We start from the raw sequence: 17,901 nt of genomic DNA on the forward strand, positions 1-17,901 counted from the left end.
TCAGTTGCTCAGGAAAGAAGGAGGGGGCGTGCCACACTGGGAAGAGAAACCACAGAGAAGAAAGGAGGGCGTTCAGAAATTCACAGCTCCAAGGTTGACTTTGTATTCCCTTGTTGGGCTGAGAGGTGTGTGTGTGACCGAGCTAGGGGAGGGCAGGCAAAGAAGGGAGAGGTCCCTGAAAGGCTCTCCTGGCCTCTGGGCCCCCACCCCAGCTGCAGCTGTCTCCTCCCCTCACCCCCATTCGCTCCCCAGGCCTTCAGGATTAAGGACCTGGGCTGTCATTCTCTGGGTCATTCCTTTACCCACTTCTCTGCCTTTGGAATCCCTTTACCAACCTCTTATCCCCTCACCTTAAATGCTCCTGAATTAATAAAAATAAGATGATGATAATAGTAAGAGTAAGCAGAGGATGGGGCTGACGGCACAATTGGAGCAGGCCAGGATGGTGCAGAGGCTGGATGCCACGAAAGCCACCAGCGTGGCAGGCCGGCCACCCACGGCTGCCACATAGCCCAGCACGGAGCAGGGCCCCCACATCCGCACAAAGACCACCAGCTCCACAAGGATGAGACCTGCGTTTTCCCGGTGCTCCTGGAGGCTCTCCCCCCTGGGGCCACGAGGCTGTGTCCACATGAGCCAGCCCACATGGCTGAAAGAGCAGCCCAGCCCGCACATGCAAGGCGGGAAGGCCAGGCTCCCAGCAGGGTGAAGTAGCAGGAGGTCTGGGCTGGGCTTGGACGCAAGAGGCAGGCCCGGACTCCTGCTAACCCCCCTCCTGCACCACCACGCTTTGGAACAGCCAGGTGGGCAACGACGCGGCAAGGCCCAGGACCCACATGGCCCCATGGAGCAGCAGGCAGCGCCCCGGCCAGCCGGGAGGGCCACATCAGCCGGGCCACGGCCACGTGGCGCAGAAAAGCCGTGGCCACCATGCCGTAGAAGGTGCAGAACGCGGTGGTGCTGTTGGTGGCCCAGCTGGTGGTGCGGATGACAGGGCTCAGCCACCAGTTGGGCCGCAGGAAGCTCAGCGGCAGCATGGGTACCACGCAGGCCAGGAATAGCAGGTCGGACAGCGTGATGTTCACCATGAGGCTGGTGGTCAGGGCGTGGAGTGGCCAGGAGGCGCCTGGGCCCCGGGCCGCCACCAGCAGCATCAGCCCGTCGGCCAGCAGCCCCGCCAGCAGGATGAGGCCGCAGAGCCCGGAGAAGAGCCGTCGGGGCAGTTGCTGGGGTGCGGCCGTGAGCCTGGCGGCGGTGAACATGGCCTTGGGCTCCGCCCCTGTTCCATGCTCCCGCTCCGGACACACAAGGACAGTGTCGAAACCAGCCCGAGGGCCACCTTCCCCTTTCCCTGGATAGCCCCCCTCCTTTCACAGCCCCCTGCATCCCGTGGGGGCCCTTGCCGGGAGTCAGTCACTTGAGACCTCACAACAACCCGACCGGACGGCCTCGGTCAGCGCCCCGGGTTCGAATCCCGACTCAGCTACTTCGGAGCTCCGTGACTTTGGGAAAGTTACCCAGTTTCCCTACCTCGGTTTCCTTAACTGTGAAAAAGGAAGGAAATAAAATAAAACAGATGTCAACTGCTACAAAGGGGGGAGGTGCAGGTAATTTTCATTTTCCTCTTTGTCATTTATTTTTACAATTTCTGCAGGGAGAACAAATTGAATTTGGGGGGTGTGTGTGTATTTTTTAGATTAATTTATTATTTATTTATTTAGAGAGTTGGGGGAGGGGCAGAGGGAGAGAAGCGGACTCCCTGCTGAGTGCAGAGCCCGATGTGGGTTTGATCTCAAGACAACGCAGAGATCATGACCTGAGCCAAAATCTGGAGTCGGATGCTCAACCGACTGAGCCACCCAGGTGCCCTATATATATATATATATTTTTTTTTTTTTTAAACAAAGCCTTGCCTGCCTATGAAACAGATATTAATTTGAGGTTCAAGCAAGAAGGTGGATATGCAGGGGCTTTGAGAAGGCGTGAAGCCCCTGTCAGGGGTTCCCAAGCTTGTCTGCACAGTGGGATCACCTGGGGAATTTCAAAAATACTAATCCACAGGTCCCAACCCAGGGACGGGATTTGGCTGGTCTGGGCTTTGGCATTTTCGAAAGATCCCAGAGGACTCTCCAGGGCAGAGCAGCCTGCCCTCTCTGGCTGTGCTGTGCTGGTTAGCTGGCAGGGTTGGGGGAAGAGCTGCACCCCAGCTTCCTCCCCACCCTCACTCCATCCTACAGGCTGAGGACATGGGGAGCTCCCGATTGAGAGGGGTCAGGCTGAGAAATGGGGTCTAGACATCCCAGAGTTAGCCCAGGGGCCAGTGTCTCCACCTGACACCCCACAAACCAGGCCAGAATCCCTAGCTTTCTTGGGATGAAACTTGCCCATTAACTCAATAAATAAATATTTATTGGGCGCCTGGGTGGCTCAGTTGGTTAAGCGACTGCTTTCGGCTCAGGTCATGATCCTGGAGTCCCGGGATCGAGTCCCGCATCGGGCTCCCTGCTCAGCGGGGAGTCTGCTTCTCCCTCCGACCCTCTTCCCTCTTGTGCTCTCTCTCATTCTCTCTTTCTCAAATAAATAAATAAAATCTTAAAAATAAATAAATAAATAAATAAATATTTATCTTCCTATAAGAAGGCCCCTAAGTTCGTGGTGAAGCTTGTGGCTGCTGGGGCCTCGGTTCAAAGCCCCGCTGTACCACTTTCTAGCTGCGTTGACTGTGGACAAGCTACTTATCCTCTGTGCCTCATTTTCCTCATCTGTGAAGTGGGGATAAGCAAGCCCCATCTCCTAGGGTTGATGTGAGGATTAAATGGGGTAGGACAAGTTAGGTGCTCAGAATAGTGCCTGGCACGAAGTAGGTGCTTTGTAAATGTGGGCTGTTCGGCTCCTGCCCACCCTCAGCTCCAAAAAGCTCTCTCCCCTAACGCCTCTGTCCAGGCTCCATTTTGTCCCCCTGCCCGCCCCTTCTCACTCCACATCCTGAGCCCTATCAGCCCAGTCTGGCCCTCCTTATCTTAATCAGCCTCAAGCTAAGGTGTGACCAGAGCCCCCGTGGCAGACATGCCCTGAGAACTCACCACTTGCCTGGAAGTTCACTCTGAAATCTACCTTGAGTCCCTCCTGCTGCTCTCATGTGCATCCTGCTGCTCTGAGGTTCCTGGGCCCTGCTTGCTGACTTGGGGGCCTCTGACACCAAGCAGGGCTGGCGGCCCCTCCACAGCTCTGCTCTGCGCAGAAGCTGGATCTTGCCAGAGAAAGCTGAGACGGTTCAGGGCAGGTGTGTGGTCCCTTCCCGCACCCCACCTCTAGGGAACCTGAGCCGGCTGCCCACAGCTGGGGCAGAGCTGAGATGGGAGGGGCGGGCCTGGGGGACACCTTCAGGTCCCCCGAAGGACAGGGGGGACTCTATCCGCTCTACTGGCTCCCCCAGGAATCACACCCTGCTTACCTGCCTCATTAACTCGCTGGCCTACAGGGCAGAGCTGTCGGGGCCTGCCAGGTCCCCAGACCCCAGAGAGAGCCATTAGCAACAGCAGGACCGGCCCCCCCACCCCCGCCCATGGCCAGGCATCACTCACTCCAGCCCACCTCTCCCTGTCTGTCTGTCTGTCTGTCTGTCTTAGAACCTACTATAGCCTAGAAACTGCTCAGAGCAGGGGGAGGCTTGTGGGCTGACAGAGAGGATCCAGGAAGGGAGAAGACATTGGGGGTAAGAAAGAATCAGTGAGGGACGCCAGTAAGAGAACAAGCTGGATCACAAAATCATCCTGCATATTGACTAGAGGCTGAATGGGGTCCATTAGGGCACCTGATCCAACCTCTGGTGGCTTCTGACGCCTGAATCTTTTCTACCTTGCCTCTTGCCAATGTGTCACCCGACTTCCCCTTGTGTGCCTCTAATGACAAAGAGCTCACTGCTGCAGAGGCATCCCTTTCGGAACTGAGCAGAGGGATAGGGGCAAAGATTGGAGACTGATTAAGCCAGTCGGAAGGCTCTGTCTTCTACCTCCTGCCCTTTCTCGCGGTCTCTCACTCTGTACCTCTGTCTCTCGAACTGTCTCTGCTTGTCTCTCTGTGAAACTGGAGTTTCCTCTGATTCCCCAGTACTGAAGGATTACTTGCTCAGGGTCCTGCATGCACCGGGCTGCAGGACGTGGTGAGCATCATTGCGGTTGACAGTTAAGATGACAGGGACAACAGTTGCAGCAAACGTACATGACGGAAGACAGTCCAACAATGAGGGGCCATCTCTCAAAGCAGCCTCCTTAAGGGCACTGAGGACCCCAGCCCAGCTTATAGCGGGCAGCCACCTTCCAGGAGGCGAATGGTAGGCAGTTCTGGGAACTCCAACCAAAGCTCCAAAAGGGAGCCCGCGAGTGATCTGAATCTAGTTTCTCTGCTGCTCCGCAGGCCATAGACCAGGGCAGAGGGCTGCACCAGATGACATCACGACATTAGAGCAGGGGGTGGGATGCCTGACTATGACCCCTTAGAGGCAGGTCTTGGGGAAAGGGAGTGGGGTTGGGGCTCAGGGAGACGGGGGTAATAGGGCCTATCAGGGGCCATCGAAACACTGCTCTTCCTCAGGAATCAGATTCTGCTCGGAAGAGACTTGATGCTCGCAAACAGGTGGTGAGAGAGACAAGGTTCATGAGCTTCGCAGGCACGGAACAGTGGGACTGCTTTAATAAAGCGTCTCGTAATTAACAGGTTGCAGCACTTAGTAATCAGCCCCAAAGCAAGCTCCTCGGAAAGTTTCTTTCCCTCCCCGTGACGCTTAGTTTTATTTCGCATTATGTAAGGAATACCCAGGCATTGCAGAAGATCTAGAAATAAAAATACATATAAAAAGGGCAATAACACCCCCACACATTCACCCTATGATTTTACCCCACAGAGCTGTGTGGCCAATAATATGGTGTGTTTTCCTTAATTCATTTTTGACTTTTTCTTTCTTTTGAAAGTTTTAACCACCACCCCCACTACCCACCACCCCCTCAAATCCTTCTTCAGAGTGCAAAGAGCAGCCTTAGCACTGCCCCTGCCCTGGGATCCAAGTCATGACCTGAGGGGGATTGTCCTGAACTTCTAAGCTGGCCATCTCTGTCATGGCTGCATCCTGGCAAGGTGGGACAGGAAACCCCAGGGGTGGCTGTCCCCCCACCCCTGGCTGGGCTGGAGGGTCAGAAGCAGCATTCAGCTCTCTTCTGTGGCCTCTTGGGGGTCACCTCCACCAGTGAGTCCTTCAGGCGGTCCTCCTGCATCTTGAGGGCCCTGTATGATGACACCAGACATCAGTCCTCTGTCTCCCCTTCCAGGGGCAGCAGGGCAGGGAGGGGCCCGTGGGTGCAGCTGTGGGGCTGGGGGATTGAGCACCCCGAGCTTCCTCTCTTCCCCCTTGCCCTGCTCTTGCGCTGCATCCCACACGGCACCCGAAAAATGGGGCCACGGAGACTTTGGTCTTCTGTCTCTTTCCTAGCATTCTTTCCAGCCTCCTGTGCACCAGGCACTGTGCAAGGGACTCTGAATAGGACAACAAAGCCAGCATGTCCTTGTCTCGAGAGATGAGGAGCCAGAGAGAAAAGGGGCCATCAGAACCCAGGAATGAGGAAGCACACAGAAGGACGTGTCCTCGAAGGTCCTCGAAGGAGGAAGGAGGCAGTGTCAGAGCTGAGACCAAGCAGTGGAGAAGGGTTTGCTAGCAGCAAAGGGGGGGGTGCATTCCAGGCAGAGGGCAAAGGCTCAGTGAGAGGCAGAGAGCTTGGGGGTTGGGGAAATAAAAGAAGCTCATTCATTCATTCACTCATGATATATTTACTGAGTGCGGACCACTGCACTGCCGAATCACAAAGCCTAAAGACTGGCCAGAAAGAAGCCTTGAGGCTACAGGGGTTCAGGGCCCTGGGGGCCTGGAAGCCACATTCAGGAACTTGGGCTTTTGTCCTGAAGCAAAGGGAAGCTGTTGAGCAGTTGTCCATCAGAGGACATCACGGCGTGATCAGGTGAGCGGTTTCGCAGACTCACCCTGGCTGCTTTGTCGCAGAAGGGGCTTCCAGGTCATCTGGCCTAGGACCCCTTCCACCTTACTCATTTCCTTCATTCATTTGGCTCCCGTTATGTGCCAGGCCCTGGGTGTGGAGGGAGGGGGACCAAACAGACCTGGCCCTGCCCTCCTGGAGCCACAGCCTCTGGGAGGAGGCAGCCCCCAACCGGGAGCCGGACAGATGCACGCATAATTACAGTTTGTCCAGAAGGGCTTTGAAGGACACAAACAGGAAACAGGGATCCAGAAGAGTGGGGGATGGAGAGTGGTCAGGGACCGCCCCTCTGAGGGGCTGAAGCTGAGCGAGTGAGTGCGCATGTGTGTGCGTGGGGACCGGACCTCTGACGATGAAGGCCATTTCCAGGCGTTTGGATGTCATTCTAAATCTAGTGGAAGCTGGGGCACCTGCCTGGCTCAGTCGGAAGGGCATGAGACTCGTGATCCCGGGGTCATGAGTGGGAGCCCCACATTGGGTGTAGAGATTACTTAAGTAAATAAAGAAAAATTAAAAATTAAAAAAACCCAAATCCAGTGGAAGTGACTAGAAGGTGGAGAGCAGGAAGGTGACCCTCTGCCTCACCACACTGTGCAGACGAGAAAGCAGGCTGAGGCTGAGAGAGCGTGTGAGCCTCTCGGGAGGCCATACGGTCGGCGGAACTGGTAGAACTGGACTCAAGACTCTCCGCACAGTGCTCTCTCTCCTTCCCTCTGTGGCTTCACGGGGCTTCCTCAGAGTGGGCCTTCCCTTCCCACAGGAGGGCTCTGGAGGCTGCCCAGGGGACTCTGGGTAGGGGGCAGCGGGGGGCACTCACCGGGCCAGGTTCACCACGGGCTCCAGGATGTTGTGACCCAGGGCAGCGCTACACTCTCCAAAGGAGACCCCCAGCTCCTGCAGGCAGAGAAGGGTGTGGGGGCCCTGGGAGAGCCCTCTGAGGCCCCAGCCAGCCCTGGTGGTCTAGCCTAGCAGACAGAGCCCCACCCAGTGCGCCCCTGGGCCAACCCCGAATGGGGGTGTGAGGCAGCCCCCCCCCCCCCCCCCCCCCCCCCCGCGCCCCCTCCTCCGCGCTGGCCACCGGTCAAAGATGCCACCCCGGAGACTTTCCACAGCCCTCGCTCGGAGTGATGGTGGGAAGCCTATGTCCCAACTTGGAGAAACGTCCCTTGGGGAGATTTTAAACTGTTAGTTATGCTTTTTTGATTTCAAAAAAAATAAAAAAAATTCAGCTGGGGAGGGGACGGAATATTAGAAAATACAGTATTCAAAAAGTGTAAGAGCAAAATATAAACCCCTCCTGTTAGCGTTTGATATATATTTCCGTCCTGTTTTACAGAACCCTTTTCCTGGAGGCGAGGGGGCTCCACATCATCGCACTGTGGATTTAAACCCTAGGAACCCGGGGGCGCAGGCAGGCCCCATGGAGTATCAGCAACCTCGCAGGGTTCAACCCAACCTAAACCCTGGCTTGCAGCTGTTCTTCTGAGTCCACATTTCATTGTGAGCATTTCCTCCACGCCCTCGGACATTTTTCCGGCAGGATTCTTAATGGCAAATGTTAGCCTCTCACGTGAACCTCCACAACTTAACCACCAACTGCTGCCAAATGTTTGTTCTTATAAATAATGCTGTAAAGAACATCCTCATATAAACATGCTTGATTATACATTATACGTGGGTATCCATTATGCTATTCTCTTAGGGATTATTATTTCTGATTCTTTCCTTAGGATAAATTGCTAGAGGAGGAATTACTATGTCAAAGAGATGAGCAACTACATTTAAGGGGGAAAAAAATCCCGCCAACCAGGAGCCACAATGATGACCTCATGATTCTGAGAAAGGAGAGAAGGGGAAAGAAATACAAAATGGAAATGCCGAGAGGGGCTGTGGTAGAGGTGGGGTAAGGGCTGGGTTCTTTTTTCCTTCCTTATTATTCTCCAGAGTTTCTGGAATGTGGTCAACTTCTATTCATAAATAAATAGTATCCACTGTCTGCTGGTGGGGCTTTTGATGCAATCTTGCCAGGGAAGAATTTGGGTCCTAAGATAGAATAAATTAGAAGGAATGTTCTGTTAATTAGAGACCAGAGAGAAAATTCAGATTTGATTGGGAATTTTAAGTGAAGCTTTTAAAACGTTTTTTTTTTTTTTTTTTTACTCTGACGATATTTTTATATAGGTCAGAATGTTGTGTGGGGATCTGCTAATTCAACATGAGGGTCAATGTCATGCCCGCTGAGACAGCCTTATGTTTGGGTCTAAGAACGGGGGTGGGGGAGTGGGGAGGCAGAGGGGGCCAGGTTGCTGTCCACTCTGACCCAGCCTTTGGCAGGGCAGGGGCAGAAACGGGCAGTGGGTCCTTCTCAGTTGCCCAGGCCAGGGGGACCAGGGAGGGGTCTGTCCTGTCCAGGCTGGGTGTGGGGCTGATGTCCAGGTGCTCACCTGGGCCAGTTGCTGCCCAGCCTCGATGGGCACCTGCCGCTCCTCCTCACAGTCCATCTTGTTTCCGAGGAGAAGGATGACCACCCCGTCGGCCCCTGATTCCTGCGTATTGAACACATGCCCTCAGCCACACATGTTGAGGGCCTGCTCTGCCGTGCTAGGCCCTGGCTGGATTTGGCCCTGCCCTCCAGGAAGCTGACAGGGTACACACCCCCTCCGCCGCCTTTCCGTGTCACACTCACTCCACACCCTTCCCCCACCCATGACATCTTCCCTTCAATCTACAGTGAGTCTGCCCTTCCTTTCTGCCTGCAAACATGTCACCCATTTTCCAAGGACAGCCTCAAAGCTGCCTCCCCCAAGAAGCCTTCCAGGATTGTTCCTGCCCATGCTCCTCTCTTCTTGCCTGTGCTGAACAGCCCAACGCTTGATTACACAGGCTGGCTTGACTCATTTCCTAATTGTTTCATGATGACGACAATGACGACTAGCTTCTATTTACTGAGTGCTTACCATATACCCTAAAGGCAATTTTATCAATTAATCCTAATAACTAAATCCTAATCCTATCAATTAATCCTAATCCTAGTATGAGGGAAGTTGGAAAATTGAAGTTCAGAGAGGTTAAGTCACTTGTCCAAGATGACAGAGTTGGGGCAGGGTAGTTGGGATTCAAACCTACGTCCTGTCAGACTCAGAGCCCAGCCTCCTTCATTCATTACCTTATCTTACTGCTTTTGCTTCTCTTCAACTAGACTAGAAACTTCCAGAGAGAAGACAACATGTCTTTCTTCATACCCCTCTGCTGTGCTAGTACATACTACAGAATTTCAGTATATATGTCTCAGTTGAGTACATGGGGGAAAGAACTAGAGATGTGTGGACAGAGGAATTGTCACCTAGAGTGGTACTAGACTTGCATTATCCCCAGGCATTAAGAAGACATCACCGAGCTGCTGTATACAGGAAAGAAATGTTTGGGGGATAAAGGAAGTAGTTTGTTTTGGAGGCTGTACTATGTGGTTGTGGTTTCTTCCTATGACTATGCTCCCAGCTCATCCAGCCACATGCCTTCAGTGGGTCATATCACCCACGTGTCTGTCGTGTCATTTGTAGTCCTGGGGAAAAAGGGGGCGTGGGCAGGATACAAGTTCCCTCTTGACTCCACAAACCGGGGCCAACCCCAACAGCCATCTGCAGGTGGCTACAATGGCTGCTTACCCGGAGACAGTCCAGCCAGTAGCGCACGTGGGCGAAGCTCTCCTGGGAGGTGATGTCGTACATGAGTACCACTCCATCAGCCTTGCGGAGCAGCTGCCGAGTCATGCTGTGGTACCTGCCCAGACAGTCTGCGTGAGACTGGGCCTGGTGGGCGGACCCCTCGCCCTGGTCTCTCCAGGCCTCAGCTACTTCATCCGCAGAGTGGGAGAATTAACGTTTCCTGCCTCTAAGTGCTTCCTACAGAGAGTGTGCATACGGCAGTATGACTGTTGAATAGGTAACAGTTCTCATGGCTAGAGTTTCAAAAGGTACCAAAGAGTACCCAGTGAAAACTCTATCATCCCCCTCCCCCTTTCCCAGTTAATAAAATGTCTTGGGGGCACACCTGGGTGGCTCCGTCGGTTAAGCGTCTGCCTTGGGCTCAGGTCATGATCCCAGGGTCCTGGGATCGAGCCCCATGTCGGGCTCCCTGCTTTCTCCCTCTCCCGCTCCCCCTGCCCCTCCCCACTCATGCTTTCTCTTTCTCTCTCTTTCAAATAAATAAATAAATAAATAAATAAATAAATAAATAAATAAAATCTTTTAGAAAATAAAAACAAAATGTCTTGGAGCTGTTTCCCCATTGGTGCATAGGGAGAGTCCACAGTCTTTCTTTGTGACTTCATAGTATTCTACGGATTGTGCAGCTCGGCTCTGACTGATTCAGCTGGGCCACCCGTCCTACTGGTCAGACCGTTCCCGGTGCTTCTCCACATGAACCATGCTGCTGTGGACATTAGCCACTATTACAGTCAGGGACGAGTTTATCAGCAGAACGAATTTCTGGGAGTGGGGCCGCTCGGTCAAAGAAGAGGTGCCTTTTAAATTTTGATCGCTACTGCCTACCTGGAGAGTGGCAGGCCGGCGTTTTCGGAAGGGACAGGAGATCAGGCAGCTGTCCCCTGGGGGCCACGTTGGGATGCTAGGCTGAGGGGCCCCTGGTTCTGCTGCCTCCTCAGTCAGCCCGCTGGAGCTTGGCTCCTCTCTGCCTCCCCGACCTCCTCAGTCCTTAGGGGGGTGGATGCCTTTTTGGCCCTTGGTTGCCTCTTGCCTATGTGGAGTCTTCAAGGTCAGGGCTGCCCTCCATCCCTCTGTGCCTCAGGCTCAGCCCGGGGCCTGACACCACGAACGGGGACAGTGCCCGTTACCTCTCCTGGCCAGCCGTGTCCCAGAGTTGCAGCACGAAGCATTTGTTGTCCACCAGCAGAGTTTTGACCCGAAAATCCACTCCTAGGACACACAGAGCAAGGTCAGGCCTGCCTCCTCATAACAGCCCTGAGCTGGTAGAGACTTTTCCACCTGCTGCTGCCCTGGCAGTGGTTGCAACCTTGCCTGCCCCCCCACCATGCTCTCCGCAGGAAGTGGCAGCCTGGGGGTCCTGACTCAGCAAAATGGTGAAGCAGAAATTTGTCTGTAGCATCCGCTTCCCTTTATTACCCTCTTTCCTGAACGTCTTAGGAAGCCCAGGGTCTGCAGGAACCTCTGAGCTTATCTGACCCCCCACCCACTCCCGTGATAATGTCCAGCCTCGGCTTAAATCCCCACCGTGTAGTCTATGAACGACTAACAAGTATGTCTCACCTTTCCTAACTCCGCATTAAGCCCACTGTTCCTCCTCCCTGCCCACCCGCTCCTCAATCCACCCACGTGGTCCCCTATACTGTCCCCCAAACATGTTATAACTTACCCACACAAATCGCTAAGAATATAAGGGTTGTCTCCTCCCAAGGAATCTGCTACTTAACAGGAGCAGCCCCAGGGAGAGAGTCGTGCTGAACCCAGCACAGGCTAAAACTTCTGGGGTGAGGCATGTGCCCTGAAGGCAGGAGACCGTGGGTCTGAACTTTGGGCCCCAGCAAGGGCAGGACCCTTAAGCAGGTCCTCACTGATCTGTTTCCCTCATCTGTAAAATGGGGATATGGAAAAGCCTGGCCAAAAATGCACATTCAGCTATAACTCCATTGGTTCTGGCTCTGGTCCTCCACCCAGCCCTGTTCTCGAATGCCCGCAGGCTAGAGTTCTTATCGTCTGAGAGAGGGGGTGGGAATGGAGGAGGTGAGGCCGAGAGCAGCAATGTTCTCAATGGCGGAAGCCAGAATCGGCCCCATTGATGGTGAAGCCCGGTGGATGACCGCCGCAAGGGGGCGCCAAACCGCAGCTGGCCCCGGGAACGATGTGGCTCACCCCCCTGGATCCCGGACGCTCCCGGCAGTGCGTGCAGGCTTGTCCTGTCTTTTTACAATTACGCAACCTGTGTTTTTCTTGATTGAATTCTGTGGAACCTTCTTATCACATAATAATGGGGGCAGGTCCGTTAGATAGGGAGGGTTCTGTAAGGAAGGAGGCTTGGAAGATGCTTTGGTGCACTGTGGGTGGTCAGTAACCAGGACTTTAGGTGATTCATAACAGTGGCCTTGCAGACCCTGTGACCCTGCCCAACAGCAGACCAGGCCTGCTATGGGTTCTCGGTTCCCCAGGACACTGAATTTTTAACTGGTTCCCCCGGGGAGGACTCAGAAAAAAATCTCAGAACACATCTTGGAGCTACTGTTGCATGAAGACTATCATCTACCCACTGGTCTGGCCCTGGTCCCCAGGTGGCATGCACCTTGACGACACAAACACATGGATTCCCCTCCCCCCATCTCTGTGCCTAAGTGGGTCCCCTCTTCATTCCTGAGCTTGCATTTCTGTGGCTCTATACAATGCCAAATTGTCACAGATCCCAAAGTTTGTAGGTAGAGGAGTCTTTGTGTTTGGGAACATCTTATTTGGGGGGCCGCTGAATTAGACATGATCAAATATTTACTTATAATAATAGCAATAAAAATAATATTTACTGAGCCCTTGCCACATGCCAGATATTATTCTAAGAGCTTGACATGTAGTAACTGACTCATCCTTACAACTATTCTAAGAAGCCAGTACTCTTGTCCCCATTATGCAGATGAGGGATTGGGAGCTCAGAGGGGTTAAGTAATCTGCCCAAGTTCATCTTGCTCATCGGTGGCAGAGATGGGATTTGAACTCAGGTATCTGAGTTCCTAACTGACCATACTCTAGAAATACATTCTGTGTAAAATACTCAACTTGCCCAAGGCAACTTCCTGCCAGAGCTTGGCTGACGGGGCTGGGGCTAATCGTGAACAAAGGCAGGCAACGTGGACCCTGCAGTGGCCTGCCCACAAGCCATGTGGGTGGGGACTTGCTTGTTTTCACTAGCAGCCAGTTCTGGCACCTAAATTGCAGGGTGCTTTGTTGATGTGACGCATTATAAGCTAATCAGATCAATGCAGCAAAGCAAATTACCTATAATTAGAGATAATTAGTAAAATAGTAAGATTATGCCCATATAAAATAAAGTCTAATGCAGGGCCTGTGGCCAGGACAGAACCTGCAGCTTCCCCGGGAGATGGCTCTCTGCGGCCCCCCTCTGGCTCCTGGGCGCCAGGCCCTGGGTCTCCCCTGCCTCCGCAGCGCCTTGCTTCCCAGGTGGGCCCTTACCCACAGTAGCTGTCAGCCCGGTGGCGAAGGAGTTCTGGTGCAGCAGGTGCAGGAAGGAGGTTTTGCCCACGTTTGAGTCTCCCAGGAAGATGACGTGGAAGAGGTAATCAGCGTCGGCGGGAGGCTCACTGGCGGTGGAGGACCCTGGGGATGAGGTCGGCGCAGCCTCCGTGGAGTCAGTTCGTGGGTCTGGAGGCCTGTGATCTGCCGTGGGCTCCCTGGATCGAAGGGAGCCTTGTTCTTCTGCACGAGCAGTAGTAGGGGAGGCCGTGGGTTGGGCTTCCAGCTCAACCATGGTGGGGGCGCTCTGCGTGTGCTCCTGGGGCCCTGCTCCACCCCCAGGCTGAGCGCCCTCCTGGGGAGAGTCCAGGGGAGGTGGCTGTGTGCTAGGAGCTTCTGCTTCAGCCTCAGCCCGTGGTGTGTCACACAGGAGAGGAGCAAGCAGATGATCTTGCTGGGGGAGTTCTGAATGCCCAGGCTTCAGGCCACGAGCCTCACCTGACTGCTCTGAACTGAGGTCTTGCCCTCCTTGGCCCACCTGTTTCCTTTCCTTCACCCTGGGCTCTTCTTCCAGACGCTCGTGGGAAAGGGCAGGCAGCCCATCTGGCCCCAAGACCTGGCCATGAGCTTCTCTTGGCCCCCCAGGAGGGCCCTCCTGCACACCCAGGCCCAGCTGGCCCTGCTCCAGTCCCTCTGTGGGAGGCTGACCCACAGGCTCCAGATCCTGGGAGGGTCCAGCCGGCCCTAGTGTGAGGGCTCGGGCTCCTGGGGACCCCAGTCCTGGCTCAGGGCCAGGGACGTGTGGGTCCTGATAGAGGGCCTCGCTCTGCCTGGGCCTCTTGTCTGGGACAGCCCCAGGCCCGGGGCTCTTGTCATCTGGGTGTGAAGCCTGGAAAGGTTCACTGGGCCCAGCTGGGGCCTGGGGAGTGGGGGAGATCGCCTGGGGAGGGGGTGCATCCTCCAAAGGAACGAGCATTTTGAGGGCAGCTGACACCAGGCTCCCTGACTCCCCAGTTGGGGCCCCTGGGAAACTCCAGTGGGAGAGGGCCTCAGGGCCAGGCGCTGACTCCTCCTTAGGTTCCAGGCTGCGAGGCTGGACAGGCTGCTCTGGTCTGCTGTCCTGCTCATCTGGGCCCACTCCTTTCCCTTCCTTGGCCCCGGAGGGCGCCACAGTGGGGCTCCTTGGGGCCCCGGCCAGATCTGAAGGGGCCTCCTGACCAAGCAGCAAAGCATGTGGCTCTGAGATGGAGATCTGCCTGACTACTCGGGGTGTCTGGGGCCCTGAAGGGGTCCTCGGGGTTGGAGGTGGGCTCCAGGAGAGCTGCAGGGCTCTGCGCGAGGAGGTGTTGAAGTTGCTCAGGAGCTGGTGCCAGTCATCCTCCTCCCCAAACAGTCCGGGCAGGGGAGCCTCCTCAGAGGAGACTGCCTGGACATCTAGAGCCTTCTCGTCACCTGCTCTGGGGACACTAGGAAGGGTTTAGGAAGCTAAGGTCAGAGGAACCTCTCCCAATTGGTAACACCTCACAGGGGACCCCTTTCCCCAGTCTCTGCTCAGGCAGTCCTTCTCACTCTGCATGCACCCCCGTTCCTCCCCTTCATCCAATCCTGCCCATCTTTCGGGGCCTATGTGAAGCCTCACCTCCTCCAGGAAGCCTTCCCTGACCTTTCTGGTCCATCCCACTCCTCTGAGCTGTAACAGGTAGAGTGAGTGTCTGCCTGGGATCCATTATTACGCTAGACCGTGTGTGTGTGCGCGCGCGTGTGTGTGCGCGCGCGTGTGTGTGCGCGCGCGTGTGTGTGCGTGTGCGTGTGTGCGTGTGTGTGCGTGCGCGTGTGCGTGCGTGTGTGTGTGCGCGCGTGTGCTTGTGTTTGAATCCCAGTTGTGGGACTGGGCACATGACTTTCCCCCTTCTCTGTGCCTTAGTTCCCTTGTCTGAGAAGTGGGCCTGAGCATGTCGGCCTGGCAGGATTGTTGTGAAGTTTAAAAGGCCACAAAGCCACTGGCAGTGACTATGGGCTACAAGACCTGGGATGTCGGGGCAACAGGGAGCTAGGTCAGATTCAGAGACAGTGACAGTTGTGATGGGTAAAGCACCTACTGTGTGCCAGGCACCATGCTAGGCCCTTGTGTGTGTTCTGCGTGCCGACCAGGGCCTCAGAGAACTCAGAGCCTTCCTCCCCTGTTTTCGGGAAGCCCTGCTCCCCACCTTGGCCCAGGGGCGACAGCTACTTGCCTGGGTTCCTCCTCTACCTGCCAGGACGCGTGGCCCCTGGTGGCACTCAGACGCCCCCTGGTCGCCTGCAGCTGCCCCTGCACCTCCTCCAGTCGCCCAGCCAGGTCACGCTCAGTCTCCCGAAGCTGCTGGTTCTCTGCGTTGGCCTCCTGGTGGGTGCTGCTGAGGCGGTGCAGCTGGGCCTCCAGCTGCAGGAGGTGGAAATGTGAGGAGGAGGGGAGCCCGGGTGTCCTCCAGGGCAACAACCAGCCTCCGAAGGCCACCATGGGGCCTCAACTCCAGGCTCCTGGAGACCCAGCTTCAACAAAGGATTGGGCAGGGGGTTACCCCTTGTTGGCCTGATTAGCTCCGTTACCTCCCATCCGGGAGACACACTGGAATCGAAGGAACTGGGTAAGACACACAAACTGCCGGAACCACAAGGGCCCAACACATAGACAGGATCACACCCTCCTCTGCTCAGAGCGCTGCCCTGGTTGCTCGTCTCTGAACCCCATCTGGTCCGCAGGGAGCTCCGGGGCCAACAGCAAGGCACAGGACTCGGGGATGGAGTGAGGTGTGAGCACTCAGCAGGGAAGGTGAAGCCCTCACAGTGGCATCCAGTGCCCTGCTCAGTCCCTCCCACCTCATGAGGTCTCTGCCCTCCTCTCCCACTACCCTCCCCTTCCTCGGTCTGCTCCGGCCCACGGGTCTCCTCGCTGCTCCGGGAACCCTCACGGCACGCACCCGCCTCAGGGCCTTTGCACTCACTCTTCTCTCCACCTGGACTGCCCTTCTCCAGGTACCACACAGCCCACTCCTCATCTCCTTCAGGCCTTTACTCCAACGTCAGCAACTCAGTGAGGCCTTCCTGGATTCCCCTGTCAAAACCCTCTAGCCCCCTGCCCTGCTTCCCTTCATTCTCCTTAGCACCTTCACTCTCCAGCATGTTATAGATTTTACTTGCTTACTTTGTTTATCATCCATCTTCCTGACTAAGGTTATAACTCTGTGGGCAGGGGTTTGTGTCTCTCACGTTCCTCGGGACCTAGAACGGTGCCAGGCACCAGAAGGCACGCCACAAATAATCGCTGGGTGAAGGAAAGAATGACCTCGGGGGAGAGGCTTCACGTCCGCAGGGGACAGGACAAAATGGCCCCATGTGGAAAGGCCAATCCCCTCCCTTGGCTGATGGGGCCAGCCTCAATTTCCAAAGAGCAGCTGCTGCAGAGGCATCTGGAAATCAGCCCGTGTTGGGAAGCTGGGACCAGGTGACAGAGCCAGGCAAGGCAACAGTGGAAAAGGCTCCCGAAACTTTGTCCAGGGCTGAAGGAAAGCTGGTTGCCCTGGTTCCATCAGATGGTGGAACTAAGATCAGCGGTCTGGGAGTTGAGAAAGGAAGAGATGGTGGGGCAGGGTCTCAAACCCAAAGACTTAGCCACAAAGCCACTGGCAGTGACTATGGGCTACAAGACCTGGGATGTCGGGGCAGCAGGGAGCTAGGTCAGATTCAGAGACAGTGACAGTTGTGGTGGGTAAAGCACCTACTGTGCGCCAGGCACCATGCTAGGCCCTCAAACATGGTATCTCTAGTCATCCCAGCAGCCTTCCAGGGCAAGGGTTCTGATCTCCGATTCTCTGATGAGGAAACCAAGGCTCAGAGAGCTTAAAAACCTGCCCCAGTTCACTCAGTTGACAGTGGAGACAAGAGTTGAACACTACCTTATCACTAAGCCTCTCCGACACAGGGACCTCATGTTTGCCCAGTGCCTTCCCGTTGCAATGTGCTTTCCCCTTCATTACAACCAGCCTAGGAGATGCAGGAGATGTGGCTAGTCCCATTTTACAGATGGAGAACTAAGGCCAAGACAAGCAAAGTTATTGCCTCAGATTTGCATGGCTCTTAATTGGAACAGCTGGAATTCGAACCTGGAAATTCCCGGCGGTCCCTCTGCACTCCCTGGCCTCATCTCAGAAAAGGGGGCCCAACCACCCCCATGAATTCTCAGAAGATGGGTGTCAGAGATTGGGCACCCAGGCAAGCGCTCTCACTCACCTCCCTCTGGCCCTCCGTCAGCTGTTGAAATTCGCGCTCCTTGGCCTCCAAGACCTCCTGCATCTGGGAGCTGAAGGCCAGGTCCCGGGAGTCGCTCTGGGGAGCAGAGAGTTTTCAGCAGCCGAGCTGCTGACTTAGTCCCCGCAAGGCCGGGCCAGCCGTCCCCACACTCCACCTCCACCCAGGCCTGGGGCACAGGGTCCGGGATGCCCTGGCAAGGCCAGGTCTCAGGACAGCTCGCCTGGCTCAGGCCAAGATGTGGCACCAAGATGGAGGCCCAGAGAGCAAGACCTGGCCGAGATGGGCGGGGGGGCTGAGGCCCAGCGCTCCCCCCACGTCTCTCTGAGGAATGCCAGCCGGGCAGGGGGTGAGAGGGCCTT

At 55.5% G+C, this 17,901-nt stretch overlaps 1 protein-coding gene and 1 pseudogene across 2 annotated transcripts in view; both read right to left on the reverse strand.

Moving 5' to 3' along the window:
* LOC112815977 (uncharacterized) lies at positions 1-3,463 on the reverse strand (annotated as a pseudogene).
* The window catches only part of RAB44 (RAB44, member RAS oncogene family), a 34,984-nt gene continuing 18,771 nt past the window's right edge, over positions 1,689-17,901 (reverse strand). The window contains exons 7-14 of one of the 2 annotated variants that reach the window (XM_025862403.2): positions 17,522-17,617; positions 15,487-15,674; positions 13,253-14,718; positions 10,897-10,978; positions 9,710-9,824; positions 8,489-8,590; positions 6,862-6,938; positions 1,689-5,280 (exon numbers count right to left, since the gene is read on the reverse strand). In XM_025862403.2, the coding sequence (XP_025718188.2) occupies positions 5,190-5,280; positions 6,862-6,938; positions 8,489-8,590; positions 9,710-9,824; positions 10,897-10,978; positions 13,253-14,718; positions 15,487-15,674; positions 17,522-17,617 (2,217 nt within the window). In that variant the 3' untranslated portion in view covers positions 1,689-5,189. Of the gene's footprint in view, positions 5,281-6,861; positions 6,939-7,116; positions 8,088-8,488; positions 8,591-9,709; positions 9,825-10,896; positions 10,979-13,252; positions 14,719-15,486; positions 15,675-17,521; positions 17,618-17,901 lie in introns of those variants that run through there. The other variant, XM_073884766.1, reaches the window with a different exon arrangement.

The sequence above is a fragment of the Callorhinus ursinus genome, unplaced genomic scaffold, assembly GCF_003265705.2.
Source record: "Callorhinus ursinus isolate GAN/ISIS: 27379988/994484 unplaced genomic scaffold, GSC_fseal_2.0 scaffold59, whole genome shotgun sequence".
NCBI lineage: Eukaryota > Metazoa > Chordata > Mammalia > Carnivora > Otariidae > Callorhinus > Callorhinus ursinus.